Source organism: Pectinophora gossypiella, chromosome 24 (genome assembly GCF_024362695.1).
Source record: "Pectinophora gossypiella chromosome 24, ilPecGoss1.1, whole genome shotgun sequence".
In the NCBI taxonomy this organism is placed as follows: domain Eukaryota; kingdom Metazoa; phylum Arthropoda; class Insecta; order Lepidoptera; family Gelechiidae; genus Pectinophora; species Pectinophora gossypiella.
This window is the reverse complement of record NC_065427.1, coordinates 1806331-1827927: the sequence shown is the minus strand read 5'-3', so window position 1 is coordinate 1827927 and position 21597 is coordinate 1806331. Positions and strand designations below refer to the sequence as shown.

Here is a 21597-nt window from a genome sequence, read left to right as displayed (position 1 = left end):
TCTCGCCGACCGATTTCGGCCATGGCGACCACTTCGACTCCTAGTTGGCATGACGCTGATGCGCCCGAAGATGGCTTATGTAGCCTATCTTTACAGTGAACTCCCGCGCACAGTGAGGGCACGTGAGCACACCGTTTTGGTAATTATAATGAATAGCGGCAGGGGAACGGGTCTTCAACTCATTACGTTTAGCGTCGAGGTCTGCCGTGCGCTGTTGCTCGAACTCGTGTACTCGCCTCATCACCAGCCTGCGCCATTCTGGGCGCTGTGCTGCCAAACCCTCCCACTTATAACACATTCAAGGTACACCCGCTGTACCGCCATATTAACTATCGTTACGTGCCCTTTATTTATTCGCGATTGAAAAGATCGCTCCACGCCGTCGTCTGCACAGGCCCTTAGGGGTACCGGATTTGGCTTTATATATGTTTGTATAACTACTTTTAAATACAGATTAAAACATATATAGAGGGTGTTAGTGACATCGTAACGAATACTGAAGGGGATGACTGTGGGAGACCATGATCGAATTGATATCAAGAAGAATTATCCGTCGCAAAAGTATGAAACGGAAAATAATTCAGACACTAAAATTTTCATGAATTTAGCGACGAAAATTCCACTTCATTAACTCAGAATCATGGTCTGAATCATCCCCTTCAGTATTCGTTACGATGTCACTAACACCCGGTATATATTCGCCACTTGCGTCCACCTGCGTAAACCGCCCGAGCCGTTTGCTAAGTTTCCGACCTTTTTATCTATGGATATCATAATTTGTACCTATAGATAAATATAATTCGTCATCACATCGTTGCGATAAAGAAATTATTTATCTTCGATAAATTATCGGCAGTGGTCGGTTGCCGCGGTTAGACGTACCATACAAACATGTGGAATTATATAGTGTTACTTTTAGCTATTACATACTGCTGTAAGTTTATTCTTAATTGACAAGACATCTGAATTCTGATTAAAATAAAGAGAAGCAATATAAGTACATGCTGAGGTTGGCCATCCACCTCACAACCCACACGATAGAAGACCAACCTATGAGAATATTTCTTGCAGTGTGCGACGATGCAGAAAGAAACGAGATTATATTAGTAGACCTAGCGTCTACTGCGCCTACTATCGGCTCCAGAATCATAGGTGGAATGGACACCACCATAGAGAGATATCCGTACGCTGTCCAGGTATGTGGCTTTATTGGAAACCAATGTTGGCGATTCCTGTACGGTCACGAGCATTAATATGTACACACTTTGGTACCATGTCACATTAACTTTTTTGACAAAATGAACTGTAAGTCTCACTAAATGTCAAATATGTTAGCGCGACAGAGTCCTAAAATGGGTACATTATATTGCTCATGACTGTACATACCATCTAATTTTATTTCAAATTATTTTTGTCATTTTTTATCCGCTGAAAAAGAAAGGGACGCGTAATCGACAGGCATATTTATGGAACGCACGTCAAATTTAGGCAGAAACTTATAAAGCCAAAAAAATTATATTGACCAATAACCCGACAGAATTAAGTTGGCAGCATATGTCAAACGGGTTGCATATGAACGAGATGCTTGTTATATTCGCCAGGATTATTCATTCATTTTAAAATTAACAGTTGTCGCCGCATGCCGAGCCCTTGCTTGTTGTTGCCGATTCGTCCCTTTCCTTTTCGGCGTGCTGCGAAAAGCACGTACGACTCTAGACGAGACGGTTTCACTAAGGGTGGTATTAATAAACTAATCTCAGCTTCGAGACTGCCCTAAAGATCATGTCAATGTGACAGTTCTTATATAAAAACAGAGACTTGAGCATGATCTTGAGGGCAGTCTCAGATGAGCTTCGTTTATTAATAGTGATACCCTAAGTGATATGTTGTTTGACACGTCTCCACCTGGAATCGAACCTTGGACCTCCAGAGGCCGTTAAAGTCTTCTGAAACACTGACAGAAAGCTCGGTGAGGTGTGGGTACTTAGGTCATCTTGCGATGGATGTACCTCTGACTACCCCAATTGGAATTTAGTAGTGAGTTTATGTTGTTGTTGTTGAAGGCTGACTGAACTGTGTTTATTTTTTTTATTTTTTTATTATTTATTTGGTACATCATCATCATCAGCCGTACGACGCCCACTGCTGGGCATAGGCCTCCCCCAAGGATCTCCACGACGATCGGTCCTGCGCTGCCCGCATCCAGCGGCTTCCCGGGACCTTCACCAGATCGTCGGTCCACCTTGTAGCGAGCCTACCCACTGAGCGTCGTCCGAAGCGTGGTCGCCATTCCAAAACCTTTCCGCCCCATCAGCCATCGGTTCTCCTCGCTATGTGTCCTGCCCACTGCCACTTCAGCTTTGCAATTCTCCGAGCTATGTCGGTGACTTTAGTTTTCCTGCGGATCTCCTCATTTCTGATTCGATCGAGCAGGGAAATACCGAGCATAGCTCTCTCCATTGCCCGCTGAGCGACACCGAGCCTCCTCACGAGACCCATAGTAAGCGGCCACGTCTCACTGCCGTAGGTCATCACTGGCAACACGCACTGGTCAAAGACTTTCGTCTTGAGACACTGAGGTATTTTGTATGCAGCATTTATTTGGTACAAAAATAATAAAAAAAGTAATTTAAAGGTCAACCCCTCCCCTCCGCAGGTGTTACAGAGTAACCAGCTATCATGTGGGGGATCTCTCATCACGCGGCTTATGGTGTTGTCTGCGGCACATTGCTTTGTTTCGTAAGTCCACCATTTGAAATAAGATAAATTAAAAATCGTTTATTTCGGACAAAGTCCATAGAATAGTATACAAACGACTTATAAACTAGTGTTAGTAGGACAATATTCGGGCGATCATAAAAACAAACTTATAGTGTGAAGGTCACCACCACCCTGACACCTGGGTTGATGAGTTTGGTAAGGGTGCTACCAGACCAATCGATCGATCATCGTTCGACAGCATCGATCGATGGTAGAATAGAATAGTCGACGTCGATCGGTAGTTTCTACCAGACCAATCTATCGACCATCGATCGACGGCATCGATCGATGGTAGAATGGAATAGTCGACGTCGATCGATAGTTTCTACCAGACCGACGGATCAATCGATCGATTGCTTAATCGAACAGTATCTGTCGATCAATTAAAGTTACCAGACCAGTCGATCAACTTCGATCGACGTTGATCGATGCCGTCGATCGATGATCGATCGATTGGTCTAGTAGCACCCTAATTCACCTCACAACCCACACGATAGAAGAAGAAGAGTGTGAAGGTCCATTCATCTTTTTAGAAGGGGGGACTCTATTACTTTCTTAGATGACTTGCTTTGATGTGGGCATTTTAACGCCCCCAGATCTTCGTCTCAACAATGACTGTAAGTTGTCTTTGATTACTTGTATCTCAGCCCACCCCTTTAAGGAGTAGGCGTGATATGTATGTGTTGTGGCACCTGTACTTTTTATAAAGCACTGTGGCGGACTCAACTAGTTGGCCACCTAGTTCCACTCACATGCAACAGATGGCACCACATTTAATAATGCAGTCTTTCAAGCAGTCGTCAGACGCGATATCGAAGTTTACGCAGCAAGACGCATTATACAACTTCTAACATAACACCGTTGGATCGTCGACCCCTAGTCACACTACTAACTTGTGGCTAGCGGGGTACTATGCTCAGTTCGGTACCTCGAAAACATCCTTTGGCGGCAGCACACCCTCGCCGCCAAAGCTTTACAAAAACACAGCGGACGGCCAATCAGAGCGCGCCTGCCCGTCTACTTGAATTTTAATAATTATGTTTGTTTGGTTGGCACTACTTACTACCTTTACCTTTTGCGATGTCGCCATATTTATTTTTCTTCCTAGTCTGTGTTCACCGGGTTGTTTTAACACGTTCCCTGTGCAAGCCAAAATCAGACAATGAGCCCGTACGTGCAATTTTTTTTTTTTATAATAACGTAGGATGTTGTAGATATGGACGGAATATGGCAAGAAAATCATTATCGGGGAAGCCCCTTTTCAGTATTTTCCGATTTTCCGAGTGCCCCACATGTGGTGCATACACGCACGAGCTTTTCGTTTCGTGCCTCACATATGGTTACATGCACGTATGAGTTCCATATGATGTGCCATACTTGTGGTGCAAGCACGTATGAAGTTTTTTTTATGAGGGTAGATTCAATTTTCAATACACCTACACGATTCTAGGCGACACCCGTCCGAAAAACTTGCTTTTGGTATAAGAAAATCGCAGCGGATCTGATGTCAGTTGCTGTTGTAAACTCAATTTTGATCTACAAGGAACTGAATCCTGGTACTAAATTTTCACTTTTGAATGGTCATGAGAAAATTATCAAGCATCTCTTGGGCATTCAAGAAGATGATTCTGGAGCTGGACAATCAATTAGATCTAGCAATTCAAGCAGTTCAATTCGTTCCCAACATAGATTGACGAAAATTCCACGGCGATACGATAACAAAATATTTCGAAAACGTTGTACTGGCTGCTACAAAATCTTGAATGAACAAGGCTTGACACCTTCTGATGCTCGTAAAAAGGCGAAGAAAACTGACACTCAATGTGAAACTTGCAAAAAAGCGTTTTGTCTTAGTTGCTACAATGCATCCCATAATTTTTAGTTTATTGGTTTTATATGTATTTTTTTTTTCAAAAGGCTAGTTCTATAGTTTGTTTTCGTTTCATTTTATTCATTCAGTGATGCATCCTTGAAATAAATAATAAAAAAACAATAATAAATAAAAAATACAGTCCATTTAAATGTTTTTGTTGACGGTGATTATCTGGCAACATTGCCCAAAATGTCCTCCGGTAATAATATACTCTGTTTCACAATTTCATAGCTCATACGTGTAAGCTATTTTCAATACTTAAACTCACACGTGCAAGATTTTACAACCCTATAACTTTACAAGGGGGTGTGACCCATATGTGAGGCACCCACGTATCATTTATACCTCAAAATGCCCCACATGTGGGTCATGCACAGGGAACGTGTTAATATTTTAATCTTGTCAAATCTAGTTTAAAACCTCTTGTAAGTAAACAGTGATTCCAAAATCGTATCAGTTTAATTTCTATCTAACACATTCAACCTAAAGTGTACTTATTTATTTATTTTTGTTCCAGGAATGGACAATTATTGGCTTTACGAAACTTCCGTATAAGATGTGGGACTACTCGGCTTAACTCAGGTATGTAAAGTTTTAAATTTGTGTTGGTGTTATCTCCATGGAGAATAATAGATCGGGAATAGACATATCGAAGTTTTTCATTAGTTTAAAAGATGATGATGATGATGTCCTTCCAGATAGACGTAACCGTCGACAGCGACACCCTTAGCTAGTTAGCCTGGGCTCTTGCATGGGCGGAAGCATGACTAGCAAAACCAAATTTTGTTTTGAAAGTCCTGTTGCAAGAAGCACAGTAGTGAGTCCCACTTGAGTTATAAGTGTAGTGGGAGGAGGGCTTGGGTCGTGTTTTTCGGATCTGGCGTTTGGCGCCAAGACCTAATTTAAAAGATAGGTACTAAGTTGCCTTACATTGACAGCTGACTGCATAACATCAGTACTTACTTACTAATATTATACGCATTAATACGAATTTACCTTTGAACAGTTTTAAGACAGTAATTAAAAAGAAACTTTGTAAAAAAAGGTTAGTGATTATTAAGAATGAATGCACGGGATCAACTGTCTTGAAACTGTTATAAGGTTCAAAGAAAAAATTTAAATCGAAAAAAAAATATGACTCGGACGGGACTTGAACTTGAACCCGCTCTTGTCAAGCCGGGACGCGCGTTTTAACCATTACACCACCGGGTCCTCCTGTCCATGCGAAAGTCCTTCTATCTATGTTTCGTCATTAAGCCGACGCCGATGATAATAGGCAGCCAAATTACTGAATTGTATTAACAGCATACATACATACATAAACTCATGCCCGTAATCCCTAATGGGGTGGGCAGAGCCACAAGTAATCAAAGACAACTTGCAACCACTGTTGATACGTCCTCCTTCCGTCCTTACGTTCCTCCACATTCAATTCTGTACCAAACAGTTTTAAATTGTATTGCGCGCACTTGACGGCACGCGCGGCGACGACGGTCGCAGCGGCGCAGTATTACAGTGCGACGTTATGTCGCTGCTCTTTTCTTCCGCGCGGCGAAAAACTCGGAAGTGCGCGCCTGGCCTAAAACGGCGACCAGTGCGATCGCACCGTTCGCACCGCCTTAGGGCCGCCATTGCAGACGCTAGCGGGGATAAACCTTATTTTTTGTTCACATCTACCTATTACGCAGTCGACAGAATATCCGTAAATTGATAGGTACCTATCTAGTTAAATGATTCACTTTGTTATCGAAAGACATATCAGATTGTAGGTATTGTAGATATAATCACACTTTTTTTTTTAATGTGGGTATATTAATTATAATATTCAGAGAACCTGCTTATCTATCGAATGTTTATTACATTTTCTTTAAGACAATGATAATTGTATTTTTTTGTTTGACGATAAATAGATAAAATGAATCAGTCATCTTCGAGTCAGAAAGGGACGTTATAATTTTACATACATAAAATCACGGCCATTTCGCTTTGGGGTAGGCAGGGACCACGGAAATCCACTTACAACGATACTTCTTATGCGTTCTTCTTCTATCGTGTGGGTTGTGAGGTGGAGTACCACCCTCATCAACCCTAGTGTCAGGGTTACTATCGAGCCGTAAAGGCCCCTGACATGGCTCATGTAACGACTACTTTCTTACATCAATAAGTAGGAAGTGACCGGGACCAACGGTGTTCTTGAGGAGTAGTATTAGAAATAAAATGTAGAATCGGAGTAAAAAATCGTCTATTTCAGTGAGATGTAAAAGTACAAGTGAAAGGGGATGCGGGGGGAGGAACAAAATCAACTTAGCGCCTACTAAATAAAAATAGCAATCCCGTCTTCATCCTGTCGGAATTAATAAATATGAAAAGGCGTCGATTCCCAACAAACGGTTTTAACGTGCCTTCCGAAACACGGATTATCATACTACGATCCTGACACGCCACTTTCGCTTCATCCACTCTCATTAAAGACTCCGTTTAGAGCACTCTTAACCTGGCGTTGCTTTAAAACATCCTGCGGACTCTTTTTCGCTTCGACATACGTCACCCGTCACTCTCTCACAGTACTGCACAGAAAGAGACAGATGATCTCTGTCGCGGCGAGAAAGTCGCGTGCTTACGGTGCTAAACCCGCAGGATCTGATCGCGGTATGTACAGTCATGAGCAATATAATACACCCACTTTAGGACTCTGTCGCACTAACATATGTGACATTTAGTGAGACTTACAGTTCAATTTGTCAAAAAAGTTCATGTGACATGGTACCAAAGTGTATACATATTAATGCTCGTGACCGTACGCCTAGGCGTTGCTCTTCCAAACCTACCACTTACACCCGTGCCACACCCCGGACACTTCATACAAACAACCTCGTTTTACACAGATACTACACATGGACGTTACCGCACACGCGCAACTGTGTGTGTGACGTCTGATACCATACGATTCAAGTCTGAACTATGTTCGAGGAGAGGTGAGGTAAACCTAGCTTAGACGTTGGTGGGGAGCGGAGAGTTGCCATTCTATACGTATTATTCCTTATTCTATGCCCGTGTCATGAATCTTTTTCGTAAGTCTACTTTTCATTCAGTCTCTATATGTCCTAACCATTGGAGCATCCCTTTTTCAATTCTCATCACGTCGTCGTCGAGTTTTGAGGCTATATATTTATTTTTGTTAATTATTGCAAGTTTGTTTTTTGTAAAAAAAAATATTAGATTTATATTAGGTTAGTTAAAAAGTTAGTAAGTAGATTTATATTAGTTAATTAAGTACCTATACTTACCTCCTAAATTTTCGCATGCTTATATCTAGCGGGTCATGTGATACTTGAAACATAAAACCTATCAACTGTCTACAAAACCATGAATCCTATGCGAATAAATGATTTGTTTTTTGATTTGATTTTACATTTTGTTTCACGCAACACTCCTTTATTAGTACACCACAACAGTACCTTACTACCTTATTATGTCACACTATAATACTTACACTGCAATTGGGTAGTTTCATAGGTCAAAGATAAATTATGAAATTCTGATTACTAAATAAAGACAGATCTAAGACTGACAAAAAACGTTTTCATTTATCTATTTAACATTTTTTTTTAATTTAACTATCTTTAAAAAGGCATTAAAAGCCCACATTCTTAAACATTATTAATGGTTTTAATCGTAGTGTGAATCTTGTGTTGCTGGTGGATGGAACAATGAAAGTGTCAACGCATATAGAACACAGATACCTACTTATTAAGTACCTACCAACCTTAGTCCAATTCCAATGTTGTTTAAACTACTATATTATGAAATTGATTGTTTCTCAGTAAGCGAACCAAATGTATTCTTTTGAGAAATAAAGTATCTTAAACCTTAACTTATTTATGAATTACAATAAAGAAAAATGTAACAATTAGAGCGACATTTTCACAGGTTTCTTTTTCATACAAATTCCATAGTAATTTCGTGTTTTGACGGTTAGTAGTAAAAAGTAATTGATTTGACTAGTTGGAAACTACCCTATTACACATTATAATTTAAAACGTTTGAATTTAGAACATTCGTATTAAAATTTCACGGGCCCGCAGATAAAAAGGTTGGTGAAGGGTAGAATTAGAATTTATTTGACTTTGACAACCCGGACGTATTTGCACCAACACAACTCACAACTGTATCCGTTCTATTACGAGACACAGTGTCACACACACCACTTTAATCCTTTGCATTCTACTCGACACGGTAACTTCTGTGTCTGCAAGAGGAACGCGCGTTACGAGTCTAAAACGCGCTATTAACATTTTCTCGGTGCTCAGAGTTTATACAGAAACTAAATAAGGTTTAGTGGGGGTCAACCAGCTCGTGGGAAACCAGTTACCGTCACGCTGGTAAATCTAAGTTGACGGACAATCAGTCATTCGGACTCTCGTCCAAAGAGGGGTATGCCGGACAAAGTTCGGTAGCCCCCTTATCCTGTGGTAATGTGTGATAACATATTATGTGACTGAAACGAATGAGATTAATACAGCTATAAGTTGTTTAAATTATGTTAAGGTGTCACCAATGAGCGGTAGCATATACATTAACAGCCCGAATACAACCAGACTTACTCATAAGCTGGTTAACGCGACTCCCATTTTTTGTTTTTTTTTTATTATTATTTATTATAAACAATTGCAATGTACATTTTTATATTTAATACAGTACATCACAAACTTAAAACGTTTTACTGTTTTAATACTAGATAAGTTTCACTCTCTATTTTTATTTACTTGTTAATATATCATAGAACACATTACATACATCCACACCACACATCACATCACAGACACACACACACACACATCACACACACAGACACTCACACACCACATCTATCACACATCACACACACACACCCACACTCACACACCACATCTATCCCACACACACATACACACACATCACATCTATCTATCCTAGATCTAGCTTTCAGTGGTTATCGCGCGCGCCCCGTATTTTATTTTCCAATCCGAACTAATAAATATCCTATTCCTTCACTGGGTCTTAAATTATCGAGTTAAGGTGTTAGTGACATCGTAATGAAAATTTTGAAGGATGATTCAGGCCCTGATTCTCAGTTGATATCAAGTAGAATTTTCCGTCGTAAAAGTATAGAACGGAAAATAATTAAAAAAAACAAAAAACGTTCATAACTTTTCCGACAGGACATTTCACTTGATATCGACTCAGAATCATGGTCTGAATCATCCCCCATAGTATTCGTTACGATGTCACTAACACCCATACCTACTTGTATGGCTACCTGTACTTGTGCGGGGTGCGAAGGAAAATTCCACTTTCTTGATATTAACTCAGAATCATGGTCTGAATCATCCCCCTCAGTACTCGTTACGATGTCACTAACACCCTGTATCTGTTGTTGCCTTTATTACTTATTACCTACTAACCATACCGCGTACCTATACAATACAGGTCAAGAAAGGACTTTCAGGCCAAGTTCACCAGAATAAAATAGATGTCGCTTTAAACGTTTTTGTGATAAATGCAAATTTTCTCGTTGCTTGGGTAACTAAGTACATAATTATTCAAAAATATAGATAACTAGCTTTTGCCCGCTACTTCGTCCACGTGGCGTGTTATAAAAGAGAACTATTTTTCATACAAAAGGATTTTTCCGCTAATTCCCGTTCCCGTGGGAATTTCGGGAATTCCTTTCTTAGTGCACCTCTACGGTACCTAAGCTACGTCCCATTCAAATTTCAAGTGCCTACGTTTAGCCGTTTAGGCTGTGCGTTGATATGTCGGTCAGTCAGTTTCTCCTCTTATATATTTAGATATGATGTCAGTGGCGTATATAAAAATAATGTTTGTTTGGTATTTGGATCAGATATGAATTTATGTTGCTAATCCATGAAATTAGAAGGCCATTTTATGGCATCTACATGTTTATTGGAGAACGTGGCTTGGATAATTTCTCAGTACCTATACGTATATATGTGGAGGAGCTCAGTGGCGTAGCGGTTAATGCGCTCGGTCTGCGATTGTTGAAGTTAAGCGACTTTCGCAAAGGCCGGTCATAGGATGGGTGACCGCAAAAAAAAAGTTTTCATCACGAACTCCTCCGTGCTTCGGAAGGCACGTGAAGCCGTCGGTCCCGGTTGCATTAGCAGTCGTTAATAACCACCAATCCGCACTGGGCCCGCGTGATGGTATAAGACCCGATCTCTCTATCCATCCATAGGGAAGGCCCGTGCCTCAGCAGTGCGGACGTTATGGGCTGGTGATGATGATGACCTATATATATATGTGTGTAGTGTCGTATCACTCACATTTTGTAACACTTTTACATACAGGGTGTCCCGTAAAGAGCACGACAGACTGAAATGTAAGGAAGATTGAGGTGTGCCCTACTCGATAAAAAAAAATGACCTCAATAAAAGTGTCACCGTTTTCGAGATATTCCCGACTTTTTATTTTTTTCGACAAATTCCGCTTTTGGTCAGTTTTTTTGTTGCTGTGTGTACAAGAAAGCAGATAACTCTGTAATTTATTTTTGTAAATATTCTAGAATAGTAGATCTACCATATTTAAATACTATTTTGCTAAATATCATTAAGTATCTTTGAAAAAAAAAACATTATTCTTATTATTTTTTTGTACAAAAATTATTTACCTCAACTTTGGCATTCGGTGGTGAAAAAAAAATGTACTGGACTGTCACTGCACATTTTACAGATAAATTACTTATTTAATAAGGATTTCAGAAAGGTATAATACTGGCCATATTTTTGTAGAAAAAGAAAAGAAATTGCCAGTATTGTGCAAAAGGGGCTAATTCATATTAAATTTGAATAATAAATAAAATACACATGTTTGAGTAAAAAAATCATTTTTTAATATTTAGTCAATGAATACATCTAGTATGTGCTCGAATTGCCGGCCTTCTTGTGCGATACACGCGCGGCACCTCTTAATGAAAGCCCTTTTTAACCGTCTTAAGCTTAATTCTGATATTTCTTGGGCTGCTGTATTAATTTGTTGTCGCAGGTGTTCTTCACTCTGAATAGCTTCTTTATACACCTTGTCCTTCATGCAGCCCCAATAAAAGAAATCCAATGGATTTAGATCGGGGGATCGAGCAGGCCAATTGATTGTGCCTCCTCGTCCGATCCATCGACGAGGGAATGTAGAGTTTAAATGGTCCCTTACTTGACGGCCGTAGTGCGCGGGGCACCCGTCGTGTTGCAGCCACATTGCACGCCGCTCCGCCAGTGGAATATCCTCAAGTAAAATCGGCATCTGATTTTGAAGAAACTCCAAGTAGTTATTGGCATTGAGAGTGGGTGGCAGTTCGACCGGTCCTAGTATTTGGCCATTGTAGATACCGGTCCACAAATTTATTTTGTATTGGTATTGAGATCGATCTTCCCGCATCTCATGTGGATTGGATATCTGCCAGCTATGCAGATTGTGTAAATTAAAATAGCCATCGCGCTTGCATGATGACTCATCGCTCCACAAGATTTTATTAAAAAAATTGGGATCCGATTGATGTCGTCTCAGCATTTCTCGGCAAAAGTTAACTCGTGCCGGGTAATCCCGTGGCTGCAAACTTTGGACTCGTTGAATGTGGTATGGGTGATACGAATGACGTTGCAAAATTCTGTTATGGGTGATACGAATGACGTTGCAAAATTCTGTGAGCCGTAGATTTTGGAACCCCGGTACGTCGTTCGATCATCCGCACTGAAGTTGAAGGGTCTTCTTCAACTTCGTCCAATACAATATCTTCCTCTGCCGTTTGTGGTCGTCCTTCGCTCGTACGCTGCCCAGGTACACGCCCGTCAGAAATGGCTCTATGGGTTCGCGTAAAAACCTCATGACCTGGATGCCGGCGGTTAGGGTATCGCTCAGCATAAAGGAGGCACAATCAATTGGCCTGCTCGATCCCCCGATCTAAATCCATTGGATTTCTTTTATTGGGGCTGCATGAAGGACAAGGTGTATAAAGAAGCTATTCAGAGTGAAGAACACCTGCGACAACAAATTAATACAGCAGCCCAAGAAATATCAGAATTAAGCTTAAGACGGTTACAAGGGGCTTTCATTAAGAGGTGCCGCGCGTGTATCGCACAAGAAGGCCGGCAATTCGAGCACATACTAGATGTATTCATTGACTAAATATTAAAAAATGATTTTTTTACTCAAACATGTGTATTTTATTTATTATTTAAATTTAATATGAATTAGCCCCTTTTGCACAATACTGGCAATTTCTTTTCTTTTTCTACAAAAATATGGCCAGTATTATACCTTTCTGAAATCCTTATTAAATAAGTAATTTATCTGTAAAATGTGCAGTGACAGTCCAGTACATTTTTTTTCACCACCGAATGCCAAAGTTGAGGTAAATAATTTTTGTACAAAAAAATAATAAGAATAATGTTTTTTTTTTCAAAGATACTTAATGATATTTAGCAAAATAGTATTTAAATATGGTAGATCTACTATTCTAGAATATTTACAAAAATAAATTACAGAGTTATCTGCTTTCTTGTACACACAGCAACAAAAAAACTGACCAAAAGCGGAATTTGTCGAAAAAAATAAAAAGTCGGGAATATCTCGAAAACGGTGACACTTTTACTGAGGTCATTTTTTTTTATCGAGTAGGGCACACCTCAATCTTCCTTACATTTCAGTCTGTCGTGCTCTTTACGGGACACCCTGTATATTTTACTTTTACATGTGTTATGATTGTTACCTGTTGTGTAGGTACACACACACGGTTCGCTTACCTAACCTGAAAATTTGACAGGTCCGGTTTTTTACAGAAGCGACTGCCTATCTGACCTTCCAATCCGCGAAGGATAAAACAGCCCAATACAGGTTAGGTCACATACCTCCGAAAATGCATTTCTCGGGAATGTAGGTTTCCTCACGATGTTTCTTTCGCTGCTGAGCACGTGATAATCATTTATGATCCAAACATAAATTCGAAAACAAATTCGATCAATCATTGGTTTAGGCCTGTGCCGGATTCAAACCTGCGACCTCAAAGTGAGAGGCAAGCGTTCTACCAACTGGGCTACCACGGCTTCTACCAATCACCAGGTACCTAAAAAGGCGGGAAAAGCGTTCCCGTTCGAAAAAGAAGAAATCAAAATAAAAACAAATGAAATAATATGCCAGTTCCAAATTAAAAATAATAAAGTCGTGACACAGATTCACGACTTTATTCCGTCTGTTATTAAGTTATATAATGTAATAATAATTAAATAAACATTACGAACCCTAACAATGCTATACCATTTAAAATAATAATAAAAACTGTAAACCGTAAAGAACCAGGATATAAGGCCGCCCAAATTGTACTGTATTCAATTCATGTGTTATGTCTGATTGTTGAAATTTTAGTTCTGTGCAATAAAGTATATTTGATTTGATTTGATATTTTTTAAAAAGGCCAGGGTAAGAGTCATCATCATCATCGCGTCCAAGCCGTGTCCGGCGACGGCGAGTCCTAAATGTCAATCCCAGGTCGTTGTTATGATAGGCTCTAATGTGGCTAGCAAAACCGAACTTCGATTTGAAGGTAAGAGTACTCTTAAGCCGGCGAGCGTGTATGAAGTAGGTATTAGATGAGAGTGGAAGAAGCAAAATTGCTGTGTTAGGATCGTAGTTCCTGACTACCCCAACGGGATATAGGCGTGAATTTATTTAAGTGTAAACTAACATCCTCTGTGGTCTAGTGGTTAGAGCGTTAGGCTCACGATCTGGAGGTCCGGGTTCGATTCCCGATGGGGACATTGTCGAAATCACTTTGTGAGACTGTCCTTTGTTTGGTAAGGACTTTTCAGGCTTGAATCATCTGATTGTCCGAAAAAGTAAGATGATTCCGTGTTTCGGAGGGCACGTTAAGCCGTTGGTCCCGGCTATTAACCGTAAAAACACCTCCACCAACCCGCATTGGAGCAGCGTGGTGGAGTATGCTCCATACCCCCTCCGGTTGATTGAGGGGAGGCCTGTGCCCAGCAGTGGGACGTATATAGGCAGTTTATGAATTATTTAAGTGTGTATGTGTAAGTAGATACGACGACATTATATCTTGCTAACTTCTTTTAAAAATAAACAGATTTATTTACTTACACCTTAGACAAACAAATTACCTACCTACATTATTAAGAGTAATAATAAAAAAAGAAACCGAAATAGAAAAATATATAAAATAAAAAGATTTAGCAAAATGGCCACTAACAACACAAAAAAACCCATCCCATGCTATTACGCGCTCTTGACTGGACTTTTAATAAACTTGTTTAGTGAGTCGAGTTACCCATTTCATTCCGCGTCGACACACTGGCACACAGTGCCTATTTCCTTTGCATTTTTTTATGAGACACGTTAAAGTTTTGATTAAATAGGAACGCGCCTCGCTGTCCTAAAACGCGCTATTGAAGTTTTCTTACATTTTTAATACATATGTCAAAGATTATTTCGTAGTAGTGGGAGTCCGTCGCCTCGAGGGTAACCAGTCATCTGTCAAGCTGGTCTAAGTCGACAGACGATCCGATGTGCTGGTCTAGGTCATCACGGACAGCAATGTACCTGATATAAAACTCATGGACAGCTCAAAACCGTTACTACATGTAACAAATCACCTACGAGGGTAACAGAACACCTTTCGGTTGACTCGACTCCTTTTTGCTGTCGAAGTTTTCATCCGTTTCGTATTTTAAAATTTGACTTCTCATCATTATTTTTTTGGATTTATTATTTTACGAATTACTTACTTACTTAATATATCAAATTTTAAAATAAAAAAATCTAATTTTTAAGTAAAAATTAAGTACAGTAAGTGATCATATTTATAATTTTACTTCAACAGTTGAACAAATTTAAAACTACCTACATAATCATAATAAAATTAAGAACTCATTCATTCATGGTCAGTCTTGTCGAACACTCGGAAGCGGCTGCCGCGCCGTTCGCATTGCACTGGGGAACCGTGGGTTTTTATCAATACCGCTTCGCGCCGCGACAGCCGTGAGAACGCGTAAATTTCAATAGGGAAGACGGCTTCAAATTATCGAGCATGTGGAATCCAGTGGTAGGTGTTGTAAAAAGCTTAAAACAGCCTAATGTGGTGACAAAACGTGAGGACACAGTGAGTGCGGTTTGTCGTAGTGAGTTTGGTGCGAGTTCAGATGGTTCCGAACATTCCGATATCAAATACATAAACAAGCGGCAAAGAAAGAGGGTAGACAGATATGTGTGCCCGTAGAAAATTATGAATCTACCTACTCCACGGCACTTGGCACCAAGGCACTCCACTCCAATCTCATCAGTCATCCCGTGATCATGGCACTTGCAACAGTGTCGAAATATCGGGATTCTCATATCCCTACTTTATACGCGGTAAGAACCCGTTATTAAGTATGTGTTTTAATTATGGAAAACATTGTGGGTAAACCCACATTCCCGAAAATGTTTCTGCCGTGAACTAACCTGTATTGGGCTGGTTTTCCCTTCGCGGGTTAGGTCAAACAGGCAGTCGCTTCTATAAAAAAAGGTTGGATAAAGCGGACCCTGGGAAAAACGTGATAACGCTAGGGATATGAGGTACTTTTTTGTGGTTACGCGCTTGAAACTTTCATACTGACTAAGTAATTACACAGGGTGTTAGTGACATCGTAACGAAAATATTGAGAGATGATTCAGACTATAATTCTAAGTTGATATCAAGTGGAATTTTCCGTCGCAAAAGTATGGATCGGAAAATAATTAAAAAAAAACACTAAAATTTTCATGAATTTTCCGACAGGACATTTCACTTGAAATCTTCTTTTTCTTTTTTCTTTCTTTCAATCATAGTCTGAATCATCCCTCTCAGTATTCGTTACGGTGTCACTAACACCCATACTTGTATGGCTAACCAGGTGTGTACTTGTACGTGGTGTAAGTGACATCGTAACTAATACTGAGAGCAATGATTCAGCTCATTATTCTGAGTTTAATATCAAGTGGGATTTTCCATCGCAAAAGTTCGAAAAAAAAAAAAATCGAAAAAGAATCATAGTCTGAATTATCTCTCTCGATATTCGTTACGATATCACTAACCATCACTAACAGCCTGTATAACTTGTCCTCAGGTGGCACTACAAGATCAATCTCGCGGGTCATCCCGCACGAGAGATACAACAATCCGCTACGAGACAACGACGTGGCTGTAGTGGTGATGAACCGCAGGGTCACTCTGGGCAGGAGCATCGCGCAGGCGGCCCTCCCTTACCAGGGGCAACTAGTGCCTAACAGCGCCTTCGTCATACATGTAGGCTGGGGACGCACTAACGTGAGTTGACATTACAATTTATACTATATTACAATACATTATCATTGACAGCCTCCGTGGTCTAGTGGTTAGAGCGTTAGGCTCACGATCTGGAGGTCCGGGTTCGATTCCCGATGGGGACATCACTTTCGAAATCACTTTGTGAGACTGTCCTTTGTTTGGTAAGGACTTTACAGGCTTGAATCACCTGATTGTCCGAAAAAGTAAGATGATTCCGTGCTTCGGAGGGCACGTTAAGTCGTTGGTCCCGGCTATTAGCCGTAAAAACACCTCCACCAACCCGCAGTGGAGCAGCGTGGTGGAGTATGCTCCATACCCCCTCCGGTTGATTGAGGGGAGGCCTGTGCCCAGCAGTGGGACGTATATAGGCAGTTTATGTTATGTTACAATACATTATCATAAATCCCGCTCAGGGACGGTACTAAAAAGTATCGGCGTCCGAACGACGTAATATACGATCCCGACGACCCGATTACTCTAGCGATAGAGGCGGCTCGATCAGCTCGCGATATCAAACAATTAACTCCGACACCGACCCTTTATTCAGCGCTCTTCTTCTATCGTGTGGATTGTGAGGTGAATTACCAACCCCATCAACCCTTGTGTCAGGGTTACTATTGAGCCGCCAAAGGCCCCTGACATGGCTCATGTAGCGACTACGTACTTACATCAGTAAGTAGTAACCGGGAGCAACGGCTTAACGTGCCTTCCGAAGCACGGATTGTCTTACTTTCGGACAATCAGGTGATCAGCCTGTAATATTCAAAGCAAAGGATCACAAAGTGATTTTTATGATATGTCCCCACCGAGATCCGACTCCGGGTCTTCCGAATCGTGAGCCCAACGCTCGACCACTGAACCACGGAGGCCGTTAATAAAATATCCGATTACTTACTTACTTATTTTTTTTTTTTGAAGAATTATTGTGTGTCAACAGCCATACATCGCGACACCCTCGACGATCCTCCAGGAGGTGGTGGTGAACAAGATAAACAACACGGTGTGCAGGCAGCGGTACGCCCTGTTGGAGGCGCAGTTCAACCAGCCCTTCCCAGTCACTAGCTCCATGATCTGTGCTGGGATACTAGACGTTGGTGGTGAGTGCTCCCCAATACCATTTCCCTCATTCAGCGCTTGTGACTCTTTTTTTTAATAATATACTTAGATGCTTCATAGGGTAGCACTAAAAAAAAACACCTCCACCAACCCGCATTGGAGCAGCGTGGTGGAGTATGCTCCATACCCCTTCCGGTTGATTGAGGGGAGGCCTGTACCCTGCAGCGGGACGTATATAGGCAGTTTACGTATGTATGTATGCAATATACTTTGACACACGTTTGTACATAATCTCACCTGATGGTAAGTGACGATGTGACCATAGATAATTGATATCACGTGGCGGTTAATGTTTAATAGACTTGACCCCTAATACATGGAACGTAATGCTTAATCATAGCTGGCGAGGAGTGAGTATACTGTACACCTCTGCCTATCCCTTCGGGGATAAAGGCGTGATGTTACATTTGACGTTTATCATACCCACACTTGGATGTTATTTCTATGAGTTATCTTCTTGATGATTCGTAGTGTCCATGCCGATAGGAGTAAGTTTAAAATTATGATTAAAGTCATTGTTCTGTGCAGGCCGAGACGCGTGCCAAGGTGACAGTGGGGGTCCCCTGATCTACAACGGCGTGGTGGTGGGTGTCACCTCATGGGGATACGGCTGTGCGCAAGCCTACGCGCCGGGCGTGAGCGCACGGGTCTCCAACTATACCAACTGGATCTTGGATACTGTGAGTTACTTTAATTTACAGTTTGTCGTTGTTGCTTGGAAGACATTGTACATTTTTTTTGTCCATTGTGTTCATGGTCTTGTGACGTAGCGAGTAGGCGCCGCTACTTGAAAAGTGCACCCCTGATGCCGGGCAGCAGCGGTATCAGTACTGATTGGAGGCCGAGGAAATGGATTCTGGTAGGGCTCTAGCTAGAACATCACCGATTGAGAAGTTGGTCGGTGTACTGCGGAACGGAAGGCGATTGGGGCAACCAACGTTCTACACGCCCTATCTATGGAGTAATGAAGACGATTACTCCACCGACAAGAGCGCCGCTCAAATAAAGAGAGAGTGTTCATGGTATAAGAAAACCATGCTCAAGTGACAGCTAACATTTCAAGGTTAGCCCAGCTGACGTCGTCTCGCCCTGAGTTGCCATTTCGTAAAAAATAAATTACCCGCCACCAATGTTTTTATATTTACTTTGCAAGGAAATATTGAACGTTTAGTAAAAGATTTACAATTTTAATGATTTTTACATATGCGACAAGTAATAGTAATTAAATACATTAGTCAGTAATTCACTTAATTTTCAATAATAATATTTACGTCCTTGGAATGTTGGAGATACTAATTTAATGGTAACACTTACGTCATCAATGGTCTAGCAATGGCGGCTTGAGCACGGTAATACTATTACCGTGGCTTGAGCGTACCAGGTTTTCTTATACCATGATTGTGTTTGTTTCATGTGCGCTAATGTATCGTATCTATGATTCTGTGTGTGTGTGTGTGTGTGTGTGTGTGTGTGTGTGTGTGTGTGTCAGGTTGTTACAGGCCCCTGACATGGCTCATGTAACGATTACTCACATCAGTAAGTAGTAACCGGGACCAACGGCGTAACGTGCTTTCCGAAGCACGGATCATCTTACTTTCGGACAATCAGGTGATCAGCCTATAATGTCTTAACCAAACTAGGGATCACAAAGTGATTTTTGTGATATGTCACCACCGGTCGAACCCGGGACCTATGGATCGTGACCCCAGGGCTCAACCACTAGGCCACAGAGGCCATTGCAAGTCCGGTACCAGTATGTCATAAACAAAGACCAATTTGTTTTGATAGATAGCCAATAATTATAATCGCTCCGCATTCATCTTGTGCGATACGATGTTCATTATCAAACAACTGTTAAACACCATATTTATCGCGTATTCTAATAATCGTAACATTATCTAAAATACATTATATCGGTAACACCTTTTTCCGATAATTGGTGTTTTATCACGCTAGGCAAACAAAAACAAAACCTACCTAGATTAGTTTTAATAAAAACGAAAATTCATGAATTTTTTGACACTTGATATCAACTCAGAATCATGGTCTGAATCATACCCTTCAGTAGTCGTTACGATGTCACTAACACCCATACCTACTTGTATGGCTACCATATGTAGGTACTCGTACGGGGTGTAAGTGACATCGTAACGAATACCGAGAGGGATGATTCAGCTGATTATTCTGAGTTAATATCAAGTGGAATTTTGCATCGCAAAATTAAAATAAGTTTAAAAAGCTAATACAAAATCATGAATTTTGCGACAGAAAATTCCACTTGATATTAACCCAGAATCATGGTCTGTATCATCCCCCCGAGTATTCGTTACGATGTCACTAACACCCTGTATATAAATGCCTTTCTTTGTCGTCTCTTGGTATGTATAGAATAGCTATAGCATGAGTAGAATGACTGCAGGGAAGCATTTTTTTTCTCTCTGGCGTCATGCGAAGAGGGCAGAGTTATAAGTAGCCTGGCGCGAGACTAGTCGATCCTCTCGTCTCTTTCGCTGATTACCTTCTTGTGACTCTGCCTACCCCATTAGGTATTACACAAGCCTGAATCTATGTCAATACATACAACACGTTGACAGTCCAGTGATCCATATACGGGTCATGACGAACTAGCTCCATACGTCCGTGACCCATACATGGGTCACTAAGAAACGATCAGGCACGCACTAGGGGCGGGTGCTCCGCTTGGATCCCGGGTAATTTAGGTTCTTTTTTTGACTTGACTTATTGTAGTTTTGCCGCAGGTGGCATTAACTATGGATATATTGGGTAACTTAGCAAACGTTGAAGTAATATGCGGGACTTACAAGGAAGTCAAAACATTTTGTATGGGGACTGTCAACGTGTTAATTTATTTGTATTGTGGTATAATTTTCTTGTTTACAGGTCTAACAGAAAACACGAGTCCGTGAGCTTATGTTACTTATAGGTGTAATGTTCTTACAGGTACAAAGGAATGGAGCTGGAAACAGTAATACTAGTGGAATTGCCCTCCTATCAACATTTATCTGCGCGCTGTGCTCGCTACTCGCTTAGACTCAATCAATGTGATATATTTTTACTATTGTCAATTATATTAAATGTTATAGTCACATCGGTGCTAATTCCTGTAGACACCATCTAATTTTAAGTTATATCTGTCATTTTCTTAGCCACCGAAAGGAAGTCAAAACATTTACGGAACACGTCAATTTTAAGCACATATCTAAAACAACCCTATGAAAAATAAACTGGTTAATAACCCGACAGAATTAAGTTGATAGCACACATCAAAGGGTTGCATACCAGCGAGATATCTTTTTGATTGGCCCAGGTTATTTATTCATTTACTCATTCTTCTTAAAATTAAGAGCTGTCAATCATCCGTCCCTTTTCGGCGGATAAGAAAATGACAGATATAACTTAAAGTAAAATTGGGTGTCTGCAAGGAATCGGGGCCATTATATTTTTGTATTCTTAGAAAAATCTTCGTTTTATTCGTCTC

The 21597-nt window shown here is 40.7% G+C and overlaps 1 protein-coding gene across 1 annotated transcript; it reads left to right on the top strand.

Moving 5' to 3' along the window:
- The first annotated feature begins 845 nt into the window (after positions 1 to 845).
- On the top strand, positions 846 to 21578 carry LOC126377898 (trypsin, alkaline B-like). Its single transcript, XM_050025951.1, has 8 exons — positions 846 to 934; positions 1072 to 1196; positions 2657 to 2739; positions 5151 to 5215; positions 16783 to 16982; positions 17920 to 18079; positions 18627 to 18778; positions 21060 to 21578. The coding sequence occupies exons 1-8, from the start codon at positions 892 to 894 to the stop codon at positions 21147 to 21149; spliced, it is 918 nt and encodes a 305-aa protein (XP_049881908.1). The 5' UTR covers positions 846 to 891; the 3' UTR covers positions 21150 to 21578.
- Positions 21579 to 21597: the final 19 nt, after the last annotated feature.

What these genes read in the sequence shown, in the direction of transcription:
- LOC126377898 (XM_050025951.1), top strand. Translation starts at nt 892, where the DNA reads ATGTGGAATTATATAGTGTTACTTTTAGCTATTACATACTGCT. An exon ending in TAGGCTGGGGACGCACTAAC is followed by an intron (nt 16,983 to 17,919) that starts GTGAGTTGACAT and finishes GTGTGTCAACAG; the next exon opens with CCATACATCGCGACACCCTC. An exon ending in CCAACTGGATCTTGGATACT is followed by an intron (nt 18,779 to 21,059) that starts GTGAGTTACTTT and finishes ATGTTCTTACAG; the next exon opens with GTACAAAGGAATGGAGCTGG.